The following is a 15,311-nucleotide window of genomic DNA, read 5'->3' on the forward strand; positions in this document are numbered from 1 at the left end:
CCGAATTTTGCTCATTGGGGTGTAACAAAACCCAGTGGGTTCAAGGGCGGCTCCCCCCCCCTCCCCCGGCCATGCTGGGTTTTGAGCCACGTCGCGTGAGCAAACTGGACCCGTCCCCGAAAGGATCCGAGCTGCTCCCTTTGCACGTTCCCCACCCACACCTCCCCCAGTGCTAACCGGCGTCCGGGCGCTTAGAGCCCAGCACAGGTGCTGTTTGTCAGTTCCCGGGAGAGGCCTCCAGCACAGCCAGCTCCCCGCCGAGAGGCAGCCACCAGCCCGCCGTGGTGCTGTTCAGCTCCTTCCGCAGGGTGGGGGTGTCTGTGCATGGCCGGACTCCCTGCCCTCCACCCCCCACCCCCCATTCAATCTTGCAGTATTACACTGGCCCATGACAAGCAGTGGTGTCTCCCCCCCGTCCCCCAATATACCAAATCCCCTCATGTGTTCCGTTCTCATGACGACGATTGGGGGGCTGATTTCCCTTTGCCGGTCCATGGGCACCTGACTCATTTGTGCCAGGCCTGGGGAATTTTGCTGGGCATACAGCACTCGAAAGGACCAGTCGGGAGCTGGGGCATGGGGGTTGGGGGGATCCTCCCTAGGTATGAGAACAGACAGGTAACTCCGCTGAGGCAATTCACCTAGACCCACCCCATCACCCCGCTGCAGACCAGAGTAGCTGGCAGGGAAGCCATCATGCCCTGGCACCATGCCTCTGGTACTGGCCACCGTCCGATGACAGGATGCTGGGCTAGATGGGCCATCGGTCTGACCCAGTGTGGCCGCTCTTATGTTCTTCTGTCCTCTCTAGATGCTAGAAAATACTAAGGGCCATAGATGCCTAAGCCCTCTTAGACCGTCTCTTCCATTTCCCAGGAGTGTGCCCTCACGTACATTTCCTCATGCCTTGGCCAAACTAGGGTCTCAAGGCTGTGATTTAGGGAACCATCTAAGGCAGTGTTTCTCCACCGGCGGGTCAAGAGCCTCCCGGGGATCACAAAAAAGCACGAGGGGGAATGGGGGTGTCCTAAGACATTGCTCATTTTATTACAGTCTAGAGCAAAGAAAATCTCGCTCTCCCACGCCACGCTTGCGGGTTGTGTTCCCTGGCAACCTCTCGCCACGCACATGCAAATAGCGGCCAGTCGCGTAGCACCGTTAGCATGGACACAGGGGTGTTTTTTTAAACTCTTTTATAGTTGCAAAAATTGTTGATTTAGTATAAAGGGGCTGTTAAGCTGAAAAACCGTTGAGAAACACTAGCCAAAGGGTTTTGGAGCAGGGTGTCTAAATGAGCTAGGCGCACAAGTCCCTTTGACTTTGGAAAAATCCCATTATAGGGTCCCACAAATTAATGGGAGTTTGGCACCCAGGTCATCTAGGCGGCTTGGAAAATGTCCAGGGTGCCGTCCAGAGGCCAGGCCGTGCCCGCTGCATCGCACCATGGGGCCGTCTTTGCAGAGACCCATCCTGACCTTGCCCTATCCTGATTTCCACCCCCCACCCCGTCCCTCTCATCCCTCGGCGGCTCCCCAAGTCCATTCCTCCACCGCCTCGAGATTCACACGCTTTGTGAAGCCCCACTTTGCTCTGCCAGAACCTGCCCCAAAGCCTGCTGTGGTCAAAGGGAAGCTTTCCATTGCCTTCAGTGGCCTTTGGAATTGCACCCTTAGGCTTGCCTCATGCCTTCGTCATACTGGCCCTTCTTTGCATGTAGGGGCCAGCTGGTCTAGCCCGCTGCACAGCAGACCTCTATCCCCTTCCATCTATGGACTCGGGGGGTGGGAAGGTCTTGTAAGAGAACCTGTGGGTTTGCCCCTTTCCTAGCAGGTTACATACAGCTGCCGAGACCCTTCGCGTCTGCTCAGTCAGTCCCAGGTGTCCCTCACCAGAAGCTTTGCTTGGGCAACATGGACTATTCTATTTAAATGCTTCATAAAGTTTTGGGGTGCTGTCCTTGTTCCCCACGCTTAGGCTAACCCAGCTTGGGCGGGGACGGCAGAGTCACGTTTTGGAGGACCTACCCCTATCCCCCACCACCCGTGGCTTCTGAAGCTGCTAGATTTCAACACAAGTCACTGAACGCTCCCCCCCAGCCAAGCGACGCTCCCCAGGGTTCAGATGCGTCTGTGAACGACTGTCCCTTTCTTTTGCACCTGTGGGACAGCTCTGATAAACAGCACCTCTGCAGCGACCTCCCCGCTCCTCACCCCCCCTGGAAATCCCGCCTTCCCCCACACAGCCTTGATGCAACTAACTTGAATATAGTCATTGTTCTAACACGCTGTGCATGCCCAGTCTAACATTTCAATTCTTGTTCCCCCCACCCCGACCTTTCTCTCCTGTCTCCCTCTGCCTGCCTGCCTCTATGTGTGCGTGTGTGTGTCCGTCCGTCCGTCTGTCTGTCTGTCTCTCTCTGTCTCTCGCTCGCCTTCTCCTCTTGGTGATGCTCCTTCCCTCATCCAGTAACCCGTGGAACCAGATCATCTCGTGCTCTGTTTGTGGTGTGGACCTTTTCCCAGCTGCTCGACCTCAGGCCTAAATCAATGCTGCTTCTGAACAAATTCCTTTTTTAAAAAAAACAAAACTGTTTGATTCCCCTGCCCTTCCTCCTCCTCCTTGAATCTTGCTTTTCTTTCTAGGCCGCTAGATCATCTAAAGAGGCTAGTGGGCTGAATGAGACTTCCAGTCCAGTCTCAGAAAAAAATACTCCTGGCAGAACATCCATCCCTGTGTTGACTTCCTTTGGGGCAAGGAACTCATCCATTTCATTCTAACGCTCCTTGCCAACTTCTCATTCAACTGTTTTCCTCCTTACTGGGCCTGGCTTCTCTCTTCCCTACACTCCTCCCTTGGACTGTCTTCTTGAGGCAACTTCAAAGGTCACCAGATGTCCCTCTAGCTTTTTATTTTAATTGTCCTGCTCCACTATGGCCGACCTCCTGTCTCACTTCCTCCTCCAATATGGCCGACCTACATGTCCACTTCCTGCTCCAATATGGCCGACCTGCCACTTTCTGTTTCTTCCTCTCTTTTTTTGTTGTTGTTGTTCTTTTTGTTGGTGGTTTTTTTTTTTTCTCCCCTCTCGACACCTCCTTTTTTCCACCCTGGCGTTTTTTGTTTATTTAAGAGCGCTAAGAACTTCACTCCGCCCGTTCTACAAGCTTCAAGCAACGAGGACGGTGCACAGCGCCAGAACCTGCCATGCCTTGTTCAAGGGGGACCAGAACAAAAGCAGAAGGCCGTTGACGGGGGGAGGAAGGGTGTGGGGGGGAAGCGGCTTCTGAAGATGCCTCAGAAACCCTCAGATCTGACTGTTAATGCGGCTGCCACTCCGTTTTTCTTTCCTTAAAGTTTTTAAACAGCTGTAACTGTGATTAATCCTGTAGGAAACTGTGCTACAGTCTTCTAGCCAAGTCTTCATGGGTCAGTGGTGTTTTGACTTTGGGGCCTGTGTGTGCAGCTTTTCCGTTGGGCTTTTGATTGTTGACTTGCTGAAAGGTCAGTGCTGTATTGAAGGCCACCGGGGCTCATCTTGCAAGAAGCCAGCGGGTCAGTGTTTGCGTTAGCTTCACTGTCTCTTTCTTCCAAGGGTTTCCAAGGGAAACACCTGAGCGGGTTTAGTCGGCGAGATTGCCTAGTGCTTTGCAAATGGAAAGACCAAAGGTCGGGGCATGTCAGTGGCGGGGAGGCAGAATGTTACTCCAAGAGACGTGGCTGAAACGGGTAGAGAAATTGGAATGAGTCGGGGCCGGTTCCTGAAGGAGTCAGGTTTCCCGTAATCTTAGTTTCATAATGTAGCACTTTAAAGGTTTGGTCAGTTCCTTCCTGTAGGGAGAGAGAGAAACTGGCGGAGGCAGCCCGGGGCCACGTGGAGCAGAGGGGTGATGCTGAACGGTGAGGCCAGGGGCTGGGTGGCACAGAAGGGGTAGATCATGTCGGACTGAGGGACGTGGGAGGGGAGTGGAATGGGATTGGGAAAGGCAGAGGAACGCAGGCGGGAAGGGCAAGGTTGTAAGCCCTGGATCTCGACTGGGGCAGAAGGGGCATGGCCCCAGCGAGGGTCATGGCTTGTAACTGTCCTGCACCGGCAAAGGGTGAACGCCACGGTACTAAGCAATATACTGTGTGCCCAGATGGGGGTGTCCATGCGGAGGCTGCGAATGCTCTTGGAGTTTAATGCTCCTGTTCCGTGTCCTGGCCTCTGCATGGACTCATTGGTAAGTGGGAGTCTGGGATAACGGGGCCTCGCCTTGGGCTGAGGTTGGGGGCGGGAGTGGCAGTCCCCCACCGGGCCCTTTGAAATCTATAGCAATCAGGTCTGGTCAGGCAGGGCCACAGGGAACGCACCAGGGGCTAGTGGCTGGTTTGCACCAGCAGCAGCGCCCCCAGGAGGTGAACGGGGGGAAGGAATGCAAAGTACAAATAGGCGAGGAGCTGTCCTTGCACGTGGCTGTGACAAATACACTGTATAGCAGGGCGAAGGGCTGGGGCTCGTTAGAGGAACCCGAGGGAGGGAGATGGGGAATGAGATTAGTAGCCGAGCCACAGGTCCAGCGGCCAACGCTGGGTCTCTTGGGCTCAGTCTGGAGCCACGGAGAATGGGCACAAAAGAGGGGCACGTGCCCTGGACTCAGATAGGTACGGAAGAGGTTTGTTAAAGTACAATACATACATGTGCGTGTGTGTGTGGGGTGGGTGGGGGGAATGGACAAACAAATGTAAGCACAGATTATATCTAGGGGAATCTATGCGAGCTGTGTGTGGGTGGGTGTGAATATCCAAAATGCTATATTGTAGAGTGCGGATCATGTGCAACCAGAATACGAAATCGAATCACTTCTTTCATTGCCTAGTTCGTCGTCCGTTTTCAGTTCCTTCTCTTTTTCTTTTTTTTTTTCCTTTTTCTTTTTTGTATAGCGATCATTTTTGTACGAAAAGAACGAGCCTTTTTTTGAATAACAAAGAGAAAAGAAAAAAAAAAAAAAGAAAAGAACCATAATGCAATTTCTTTGGATTGCAAAAAGCAACTCTTTACATTTAAGTGAAGTGTCTTAACATTTTATATTGTTTTAAAAATATATTTACATATTATATATATATAATATACGTAATATAAATATATATATAAATATTTAAAAAAAGAAGAAATAAAAGAACTCTCTTCACGGCTGGTATCTGAGGGGGTGGATCTTCTTCCCTGGTGAAATTGTTGCTTTAGAAACGCAGCTTTAACGCTAACGCTCAGCTTACCATCCTGTTTCCATGCTTTTCCTAGACCCCTCCCTGTTGCCTGTCACTCCTCCCCCCTTCTTACATTTTGTGTGCATGGTGGGAGAGGCTGGTATGCATGTGGAGGGAGCCACTGGTGCCTGTGTGTGACACCAAGCACCAGGACCGGTTGTCGGTAGCAGGGATTGAACCTGTGACCCCTGGATTGTAAAGTATGACCTTTAAAGCCCAAGTCTTGGGGCTGAAGCAGGCTTCTTGCCCACGGTGGCAGAATAGAGCACCGAGCCGGTTACACTTGTCCCAGCTCCACTGTAGCAATTTTTAAGCGGTGGGGGTCACAAGATATAGGCAGAGTCAGGCACACACTGGGCTGATGGGTCGTTTTCCCCCCCCGGGAGGAGCCAGATAAAAGGAAAAGCAAGAGGCAGAGTTTAGTGGGGGACTTAGTGCCACCCGCTGGGCAGGGAGGAGAAGGAGCTGTCCCAGCTCTTAAAGAAAGTGCTGGTTTTATGTCTAGATTATTTCCCCCTTGCCCGGCATTGTGCGAGCCCTTCCCACCCCAGGGCCAGCGTCAGCCCCTAGAAGTCCGACACCCCTCTCCGAGCCTGAGGCCCTGTGCCCCGGGCTCAGAGCCAGACGGCTCGGCTTGGCTTGGCCTCACACAGTGGGGCAAAATGCTCAGGCGTGGCCTTTCGGGCCGAGCCGTGCCAGGCTCAATAGACAGAAGTTGAAGCGTTAATTAAAAATAAATAAATAAAAAAAATTTCAGTACCAAAGTGAACCATTGTAGCAAAGCTGTGGCTTCTGATTGCTCCCCTCCCCCACTGACCCCCCGCCCCACCGGCGCCGTCCCGCTGGCCCCCTGAACCCGCTTCCACAGCCTGCCTAGGGCCAGGCCAAAGAAAGACCATCCCTGCAAAGGCCAGGAGGTGGCAGTGTCATGGCTTGTCTCATGGCCGCTAGTGAGTGACGGGTGCCCACCCACCAGGCCCTGCCAGGAAGGGGGTGTGCCCAGCTCAGAGGGGGAGCCCTGAGGGCAGAGCACCCAGTATTAAGGATGGCCAGATGCCCTGGTGAAGGCCTTCCAGCTCCCATGGGGGGGAGGACACCCCCCCACTGTGCCTCAAGGTAGGGACTGGACAGGTCTATGCTGCTGTGGGCCAGTGCGTCACGTTCTTGCTCCTGCCGGCGTGTGAGTAGGAAGGGTGGGGAGGCTTACAATAGAAACGCTGGCATAGCCTCACCCCTGTAGCTAAGGGCTAGCCCCCCCCCCCACACACACACACAGTGCTCCCCCCACTGGAGGGGAAGGTGTTTTTAAAACCCAGTCAGGTAAACCACTGCCAGCCACCCACCCACCCTGCCTTCGGCCTCACCTGGACGTGCTTAACTCGATTTCAACCTGGCCTCGCGCCGGCTGGAACGGGCTCGCGGGTGCAGGCAGCGGTGTCACTAAATTAGCAAAAAATGCTGCTGCCGGGTGGGTGGGTGGGTGGGGGCAGATTTTTTTTTTCAAAGGCACAAATAGGGTAACAGGGTCAAAAGCACCTAAGGCCCAGCTCTTCCATGGTACTTACGCACCTAACTCCCATTGGCTTCAGTAGGCATTCAGCAGCTAAACACAGTTCAGGTTCTGGGTCTTAGGCAATAGAAAAAAAAAATCAATGGGCTTTTGAAAATGCTTCACTAGGCACGTAGGCCCAGGTGCCTAACTCCCATCGGCTTTTAAGGAGACTTGGGCGCCTGTGAACAGCTGCCCCAAAGGTGCACTTGTTTAAATGTTTACAGCTGCTTGAGGTGATCGGCTGCATTCTCCTGTGTGTTGCGAAGGCTTTCCCCTCGCACGATGGCCGTGACTAATAGTGTCATGGGGCTGCCTTTTAGCTACTGGGAGGAGATTTTCCACGCTAGTCTGTGGCTTTGGAGGGAATTACTGGGCATTTTGTTTTGGTTAATTTCTATTGGCTTCATTTCCTACCCCCAGCCCCGCCATGGTTAAGCCAACTAGTTTTCTATGCGTGCGTGCGTGTGTGTGTGTGCGTCATTTTCATGGCATCACTCAACTTGTGTGTGAGACCAACAATAACAGCGTGTTGACTTAAAAATAAACCCACTTTATTCTGACTTTTAAATAAAAATAAAACTAAAAAAAAACTAAAAAAGGCACCACCCAAGTTATGCATGTCTCTCTGGAGCCGCTGCTGCATGCCACACCTTGCTTTCGTCGTCTGAGACTGTATGTTGGTTACAAATTTTAAAAGGACAAAAAAAGAAAACTTTAGATGCTGTTTTCGGGGTTTCTACAATGTCGTGTGTGTCTCTCTCTCGCATGAATTTTATTGTGAACTGTTTTGAAAAAAAACAAAACAAAACAAAACAAAGCTGGTTGTAAAGGACAGTTCTGGAGTCTGTATGTTTTTGTAAATCTTTTTCCGGCTTCTGTCTGTAGCGTAGGTCTATGTATAAACTATATGGATGCCATGGATAGTTCTGTGAGAAATGTGATCATTGTAACTTGAAAAATTCCAAATGACAAAGGGTTGCTTTTTCTTTTGCCTTTCCTTTCTTATTTTCTTTTTTATCAGAGTGTCTGGCTTTAATAAAACACCTTTTTTTTTTCTCTATAGCACGTCTTCCCTTTAAGCTTTGTCTTTTGTTACTGCCTCTTAACCAACCACCCAATCCTCACCGGCCTGGGGCAAGCCTTCCTCAGGGGGCTGAAATGCTGCAGTCTTTGTTACTCCCATTCCTGTACACATACACCCCAACCTCTAGCTCCAGTTCAATTGGGGTTTTAACTGAAGCCAGTTGGCCCAGCAGGACGCTCCATGCTCAAGCCCTGCTGATACGCCGACTAGCCTCGGCAACGCAGTGGGTGAGGTACCATCTTTTACTGGCCCAACGTCTGTCGGTGAGACAGGGTTTCGCCTCTTCTTCAGGGCTGAGAAGGTGCTCAGGGTACGTCTACACTGCAGTTACACACCTGGGGCTGGCCCGTCAGCTGCCTGGGACTCAGTATCGACATTCGGGCTTGGGCTGGCGCCCGCACTTTGGCCAAGCACAGTAACATAGGCACTGTCATTTTACAGCCTGCGCGCCGGTGTAGAACGGCAGTGTAGACGTACTCCGGCGCAGCTAAATACACGGTGGAGCAGATCAAAAACCTCCCTAGGAATAAATTGCCTGGGGAAGTTGTGGAAGCTCCATCATTGGAGATTTTAAAGCGCAGGTTAGACACACACCTGTCAGGGATGGTCTAGACAACACTTAGTCCTGCTATGAGTGCAGGGGACTGGACTAGCTGCCCTCTTGCGGTCCCTGTGAGTCTATGCTTGTTTAGGCTGGGTAGGTAACATATTCTAAGGGCCCCAGTAACCTCTCTGCAGTCATTAAATCCATGACTGTTAGCGTCTCGCAAGGTAATGAATGGCATTGCAGCCTCGGCTTTTGAAGGGGTGCAGGTTTCCTAGGAGGCTGGCGCGGTCAGCGCTAGGTTGATCCTTGTGCCACGTGTGCGATCAGGTAGGATTGTCGTTGTCTGTGTGCGTTCATTCGCGAGCAGAGCGCTAGGCTGGGGTCCCCCACTGAGGCCAGGTCTACACTAGCACATTGACAGCTGTGCCGGGGAGGAGCCGCTCGACTTAATAAAACCACCTCAACAAGCGGCGGTAGCTACGGCGACGTCAGGTTTGTTGACGTAAGTGGCCTTAGTGCAGCGGTTGTCAAACAGGGCACCAGGGCTGGCTTAGACTTGCTGAGGCCCAGGGCCGAAGCTGAAGTCTGAGCACTCCCGCCCAGGACTGACGTCCGCAGGCTTTAGCCCTGGGCGTCGGGCAGTGGCGGATTAATGATTTTGCCGCCCCTAGGCCCTGAAATAATTGCCGCCCCGCCCCGACTCCACCCTTTTCCCGCTCCCATTCCAACCCCTTCCCCAAAGTCCCGCCCCCAACTCCGCCCCCTCCCTGCCCCTATTGTATCCCTTCCCCAAATCCCCACCCTGGCCCCGCCTCTTCCCCCAGCGCGCCATGTTCCCCCTCCTCCCCCCTCCCTCCCTGCCCTGCGAAACAGCTGTTTCGCGGCGCAAGCGCTGGGAGGGAGGGGAGAGAAACAGGACGCGGCGGCGAGCTGGAGCAGGGGAGCTTCTCCGTGGGTGCTCAAATTTGCCGCCCCTGGCCTAGGCCTTGTCGGCCTAGGCGATAATACGCCGCTGGCGTCGGGACTCAGATTACAGGCCCCCGCCTGGCACTGAACCCTTGGGCTTCGGCTTTGCCCCCCCGCACCACCACCGGGGGCTCAGGCTTCAGTCCCCCCTCCTGGGGTCCTGGAGTAATGTTTATTGTCGAAAGGGGGGGGGTCACAGGGCAAAGCCTGGCCTTGGAGGTTTTTAGGGCACAGGCTGAGGCAGGTGTGGGCCCCCGGCTCATGAAAGGGCTGGTATTGGGCCGGGGCGAAGCAGCAGCGTGTGGGCTCATCTACATCTAAAATCCCCCTGCCCCCTCTGCCCCCCGAGCCCCATAGCTGTGCTGGCCTAACCCCCGGTCAGACAAATGCCTGTTGCCCTAGCGCCCATCACTTGGGGAGGTGGCGTTGCTACAGCAACACAGGGGGGATTTGGCCATCGCTTTAAGAAGCATCTACACGACAGCGCCCCTAGTGTAGACAGAGCCTGAGTTACAACTCAGCCAATCCCTCCAGCTGTTCACCGTGTGGTGGATTTACTCAGCTCGCGTGCAAGCAAGTGTACGAACGTGAGCCCAGTGGGGCCATGCAAAGGAGCCCACCGCCCTCGTGTTCAGTGTCTGTACAGCACCTAGCGCTGTGGGGCCCTGCTCCAGCACTGGGGCTGCCGGGTAATCCTGCAAGACAAGTAATAACGATAACGATGCTCACAGGGATTGCAGCTGCACCCCCACTGCCCCCTTTTCGCAGAGACGGTCACATGAGGTGCGGGGCCTTGATCAACCCCGACCTGGCATTGTCTTGCCCAAATGGGTGGAGTTTATTTTGTGGGTGCACGTCCCCTATTCACCCGAGCTCTGCCCCTTTTCCCCACGTCACGAGACTTCACTGAGCCACCATCACATTACCAGCCCTGTGGCATTGTCCAAAGGCCCTGAGTCAAGCAGGTGCACGAGGCCCACGAGTGTTAGCATGGGAATTGCCGTAATGCACCATCCAACGGTCCAGCTCGCCCATCGCCACCCCAGGCAGCTGCTGAGGACGGTGTCAGATACGCCCCCAAGCGCCTGATGGTGGAATTGCCTGGCCCACGCAGGAATGTTCGGTTGCTAAAAAGCCAACTGACCAGTTCAATAAAAGCAGAAAGTCTGTTCCTTGAATACGCCAGTTTATTTCCAACATATAGAACTGTACGTCGGCGAGGGCCAAACCAGGTGGGTTGTTTTTTTTTAGTTTTGCATATTCCATATATATGTCTGACCTTTTACAACACATCAAGGAAAAAAATGACACATGCAGGAAGGTTTTAAAAATTCAACACTGTTACAGCACTTGGTGGTTTTCTTCTGGGTTTTTTTTTTAAATGAGCGAAACTTCTTAAAAAAATCCTTATAAATTCTTTGTAATATGTTACACATTTAAAGACACTATTTACACAAAAAATGAAAACAACAAAACTTTACAGCAATTATTTGCATAAAGTATGAGAACGATGCATAAACTGGAGTACGTTTTTTTTTGTTTTAATTTTATTTTTAAAATCCTCCCAAGGCCTCTCATTGGAATGGCTGCAGTTTGAAGTGGAAGATGTGGCGTGGCGTTATTTTGTAGCCCCAGCGCAGTAGAGGACAGCTGGACGCTCGCTGCAGAGACAGTACCCCTGGTTCATTAAGACAATCGCCTGGCACGGGGCTGCAGTTGGCTTTTTTCTAAACACAGAGATGGGTGCATTGGATTTGGCGGGGGGAGGGCTGGTTTTCATTTCAAACTAAAAGGGAGCCACAGTCTAGCAGCATGAAAACACAGTTTACCATTTTCAAGAGGAAAAATATAAACCACTGCATAGGACGACAGACGTTTGCTTTCTTGGTAGAAAGTGGGACTTTCTGTTCATAGAATCAGTACACTGCCTGGCTCCAGTTACCTGGGATGAATGAGCTCACGCCAGTGTCTGCTCTCCTGACGCTGAGAAATGCAGCTTGCGACTCGGACTCAAAACTCTTCCATGGCACTATGTCTGTAGCGAGAGACAGGCTGCCAAGGCCAGCCAAATTCCAGTTTGTGTAAGATTAGCCTCATCTACCTGCAGCACCCTTGCCAGTTCCCATTGGCGCCCTTAACCCGAACCCTGCACCCTGTTACAGCTGCTGCGGCCTGCCCCGAAGGCGGCTGCATCGGTTGCGAAAGCGCTTTGAGACGCAAGGCCGTGACCGGTGCCCCCAGCTGGGCGGGTGGCACAAGCACTGGGACGTTGGCGGTATGACGGAAAACAAAACACAAACGAGTTCCTGGGTGAAGCCAGCAGGGGTGGGCGAGGGGAGGTTTGCAGGGTGGACACATTCCTGTCGCAGAGGTTTGAATGCTCCAGTCCTTGTGCATTCCAAGGGCGATGCAGAGCAAGTGCGCACGCTCCGGGCTCCGGCAAGCCCTGCATTCAAACCCAGTTCTCTTGGTGCTCTGGCCGCAGCCGCTCTACCCAGGTGCGGGGCAAGGGGCAGCCAGTTAGTGCTGGGGAACCAACCGGGCTGTGAGACGCAAACACGCCAGGCCTGTCCCTGGGCATGCGGGGGCATGGGAGGAAGCGAGCTAGTAGGGCTGAAAGCCGGGCTGTGCAAGTAGTGACTAGGATTAAACCACCTGGGGCACTGGCACTGCTGCGTTCGCAGCCACACGGCACCGGGTCTAGAGCATTAACACTGGGCTGCCCACAACTTGCTCTTCCCCGGCTGGAAACAGGCTCGGGGCCGGATGGCACGATGGGCATTATGGGTTTACCCTGGGCCATTTCCCCGGTCGGCGCTGCTAGCAAGGGCCTGACTCGACAGAGCGGCCAGGACAGTTCTAGTCTCAATCCCATGAGCCGTGAGTTCTCCCAGCGTCGCTGCCACGGGCCCTGGGCCTGGCTGCTCTCTGCAGTGCCACTTGTGTGTCCTGTGCGCACCCGCGCCGCTCGCTCACACCCCCCCCCGCCCCGCCCTGCTTCTCAAAGGGGCTGCGACCTGCCTGGGGGTGTCACCTAATGCTCACGCCCCCAGCTACCCGCTCCACCCTGCCCACCCCCGCTGGGAGTGCCCGAGTCCCACCGGGCGGCCTAACCTCAGGGGGCTTTGCACGGCTTAGCTGCGGAGTGTGAACCCGCCTGTCCAGGGCCAGGAGGCCTCGGGCCGCAGAGAGCAGCTGAGGGTTGTGTCCGGGGAGGAAGGGCAGCTGCCGAGTGCTCAGGGCTGAACTCAACTCCAGGCCCCAGTGATGCCGGTGGGGCTATCGACTGCAATGGGGCCAGGATTCCTCCCTCCTCCCGGGATGTTCCTGGCTGGCCCACGTAGCTCTGCTTCCCTGGCTGGGTTTCCCTGCCACACTGGAAGCACTGAACCAGCCATGGCCTGGGCCCCCTTCCTACGCTTCCCCAGCCCCTGCTCCTTCTCTTGCTTCTTCCCCTGTGGCTTTGAGGCTGGCAAACAACAGCACCTCCTCCCTGGCAGAGCGCAGGACCTGGCGCGGCCTGGCACAGGGGAGGGGCTGGGGAACAAAGGGCCCCTTGGCACGAGGGACATTTCCCAGCATTCACGCGAGTGGATCCCGCACGTGGTGCCAGCAGGCATGTGGTCACTGAGCACGTGCCAATGGCCCCAACACACACACTCCTGCTCAGGTGCCAATGATGCCACCACACCTACATCTACCAATTACCCAACACTGAATCAGGCTGGACACAAGGGCACCGCAGGCACGTGCTCCATGGGGCACAGCCATAGCACACACGTGCACACACACACGTGCGAATGGTGCACACACATGTGCAAATGGTGTACATGAACACACATGTGCAACTGGTGCACATGCACGCACTCACACAGGTGCAACTGGTGCACACACACATGCGACTGGTGCACACGCATGTGCACACACACAGACCTGAATAGTGCATGTGCACACACATGCACACGCCAGTGTTACGAGCCAGCGGGAAAACGCTCACGCTCTTGAGCAAAGCCCACGTGCGGGCGCTGTGTCTGCGCGGCCTCCTGTCTCCATTCTACAACTGCCTCGCTCACCCTGGACTGACCCGGGGTGGGAGAACTGGCTTGGGAAAGGGGGGAGCTTCTCGGGGGCGGGCGGGACTGGGGTGCCAGGGACCCGCTGTTCAAAGCCACCCAGCAGTTCCTTGCACACCAGGGGGCACTTTCTCTGAGCCGAGGGGGGCAGGGGGAGGGGCACAGTAATGTGATGCCAGAGCTGTGGCAGGATTTCAGAGGCACCAGCTCCTGCTGGGAGGTTTGGGGGCTGGCAGCGGGGGGCTGGCAACAGTCTCATGGAAATCGGAGCATCCTTCCCCCACCCCCAACCCCCCGCGTCAGCGGGGAGCAGCCCTTGGCAGGAACCGTGGGATCCCCCACCAAGGGAGGGGGCAGCGAGAGCCAAGCACGCTCCCCCCTGTGACGTCTGGGGGACAGCGGAGCGGATCTGGCAGCCTCAGGGACCCCGCAGCCACGCAAGGAAATGTGCTGGGGGGGCCAGGAGGCCGGGGAGGGGTTGCCTGTCTCAGGCCAAGTGCTTCCTGTGGGTGCGCTGTGCCCGCCCATCCCAGCTGCGGGCTGGACCCAAAGGGCTGGGATCCCGGCTCTGTGGCGAGGCCGGGACGCTCCGAGCTGCGGACAATCCCCCACCCAGGCCTAGCCTGGCAACATCAGGGGTGGGGGAGTCTTAAAAAGGGAGACAAATCAAACAGACTCACGATTACATTCCCAAACCAAGGGAGGGTCGTTCAATGAACGCCGCGCCCGAGCGCCAGCCAGGCAGCGCGGCCGGGGGCGTCTCCGGCAGCCTAGGGAGCCCCGTGAGAAAGGCCAAGGGACGCTCAAGGGGCAAGGCCGGCAAAATCAGGGCGAGTGGCTGCTGGCCCCTAGGGGGCGCTCCAACCTCTGTGCGGATGGGGAACCGCCCAGAGAGGGGACTTCAGCCTTCGCCACAAGAGGCAGCACAGGGGGCGAGAGAGATGGGAGGGGGAAGCAGAGACAGGCCTCGGGTTCCAGAGGGACGCGGGGGTTAGAGACAATGGTGGAAGCGGAAGGAAGCTGCGCGGGTGGGAGCCGGGCCCCGGTCGCCAGGGTTCCCCTCCGGGCCCTTACTGTGCAGCTGCTCACCAGAGCCGCCCTGGTGGCTCAGTGCCGAGGACGAGGAGGGCCTGGCCTTGGTCGACTCCAGGCTGCTGAGGCCCGAGTCCTTGTTGTCTCTGTGCAGGTCCCTGCAGGAGGCGCTGGTGTCCGGGGGGCAGAGCTCGGGACCCACGGGGGGTCCCTGGCCCGGCGTCTGCTGCTCCTTCCACTCGTTGAAGTTGAGGTCCTTCAGGCCGCCGGGCACCACCACCGTATGGCGCCTCCAGGAGCTCTTCTTGCGCCGCGTCTCCGGGGAGTGGGGCTTGCGCAGGCGCACGGCCAGCATGTCGTCGGCCGAGCCGCGCAGACGCAGGCGGATCTGCTCCGTCAGCGAGGGCCTGGCTGGGGCCCCGCTGCCCCACGGCTCCCCGCCGGCCCCCAGGGGCTGCAGGGACTCCTGGCTGCCCTTGGTGGACGACTCGCTGTCCGGCCGGGGCCGCGCCAGCTTCCTGCGGGCCAGCGTGTCGCACTGGATGAGCCGGTGGGAGTTGAAGGAGGCCCGGGCGAGTTTCTCCTTCTCGCCGCTCTCCGCCTCGGGCCCCTGCCCGGCGCCCGGCCCCGCCCTCCCCAGCAGGAAGCTGCTCTCCGTGTCCGTCTCCACGTGGCTGAATTCGCTGCGCTCGTCGTCCGCCTCGTCACCTCGGCTCTCGGCCACCGACTGCACCTCCGAGCACAGGCTGCGGTCGATGGTGGACAGGGTGGAATAGCCCGAGACGATGGACCGGGCGTCCGGCGCTGGCTCCC

General features: G+C 56.0%; 2 protein-coding genes across 2 annotated transcripts in view; one reads left to right on the top strand and one right to left on the bottom strand.

Annotated features, from left to right (window-relative positions):
- The window catches only part of SRCIN1 (SRC kinase signaling inhibitor 1), a 157,306-nt gene extending 154,529 nt beyond the window's left edge, over positions 1–2,777 (top strand). Inside the window, exon 19 of the mRNA XM_065422641.1 lies at positions 2,643–2,777. Within this exon, the coding sequence (XP_065278713.1) occupies positions 2,643–2,777 (135 nt within the window). The remainder of the gene's footprint in view (positions 1–2,642) is intronic.
- An 11,663-nt stretch (positions 2,778–14,440) lies between these two features.
- The window catches only part of ARHGAP23 (Rho GTPase activating protein 23), a 40,948-nt gene continuing 40,077 nt past the window's right edge, over positions 14,441–15,311 (bottom strand). The window contains exon 23 of the mRNA XM_065422819.1: positions 14,441–15,306. Within this exon, the coding sequence (XP_065278891.1) occupies positions 14,458–15,306 (849 nt within the window). The 3' untranslated portion in view covers positions 14,441–14,457. The remainder of the gene's footprint in view (positions 15,307–15,311) is intronic.

The sequence above is a fragment of the Emys orbicularis genome, chromosome 25, assembly GCF_028017835.1.
Source record: "Emys orbicularis isolate rEmyOrb1 chromosome 25, rEmyOrb1.hap1, whole genome shotgun sequence".
NCBI classification, from domain to species: domain Eukaryota; kingdom Metazoa; phylum Chordata; order Testudines; family Emydidae; genus Emys; species Emys orbicularis.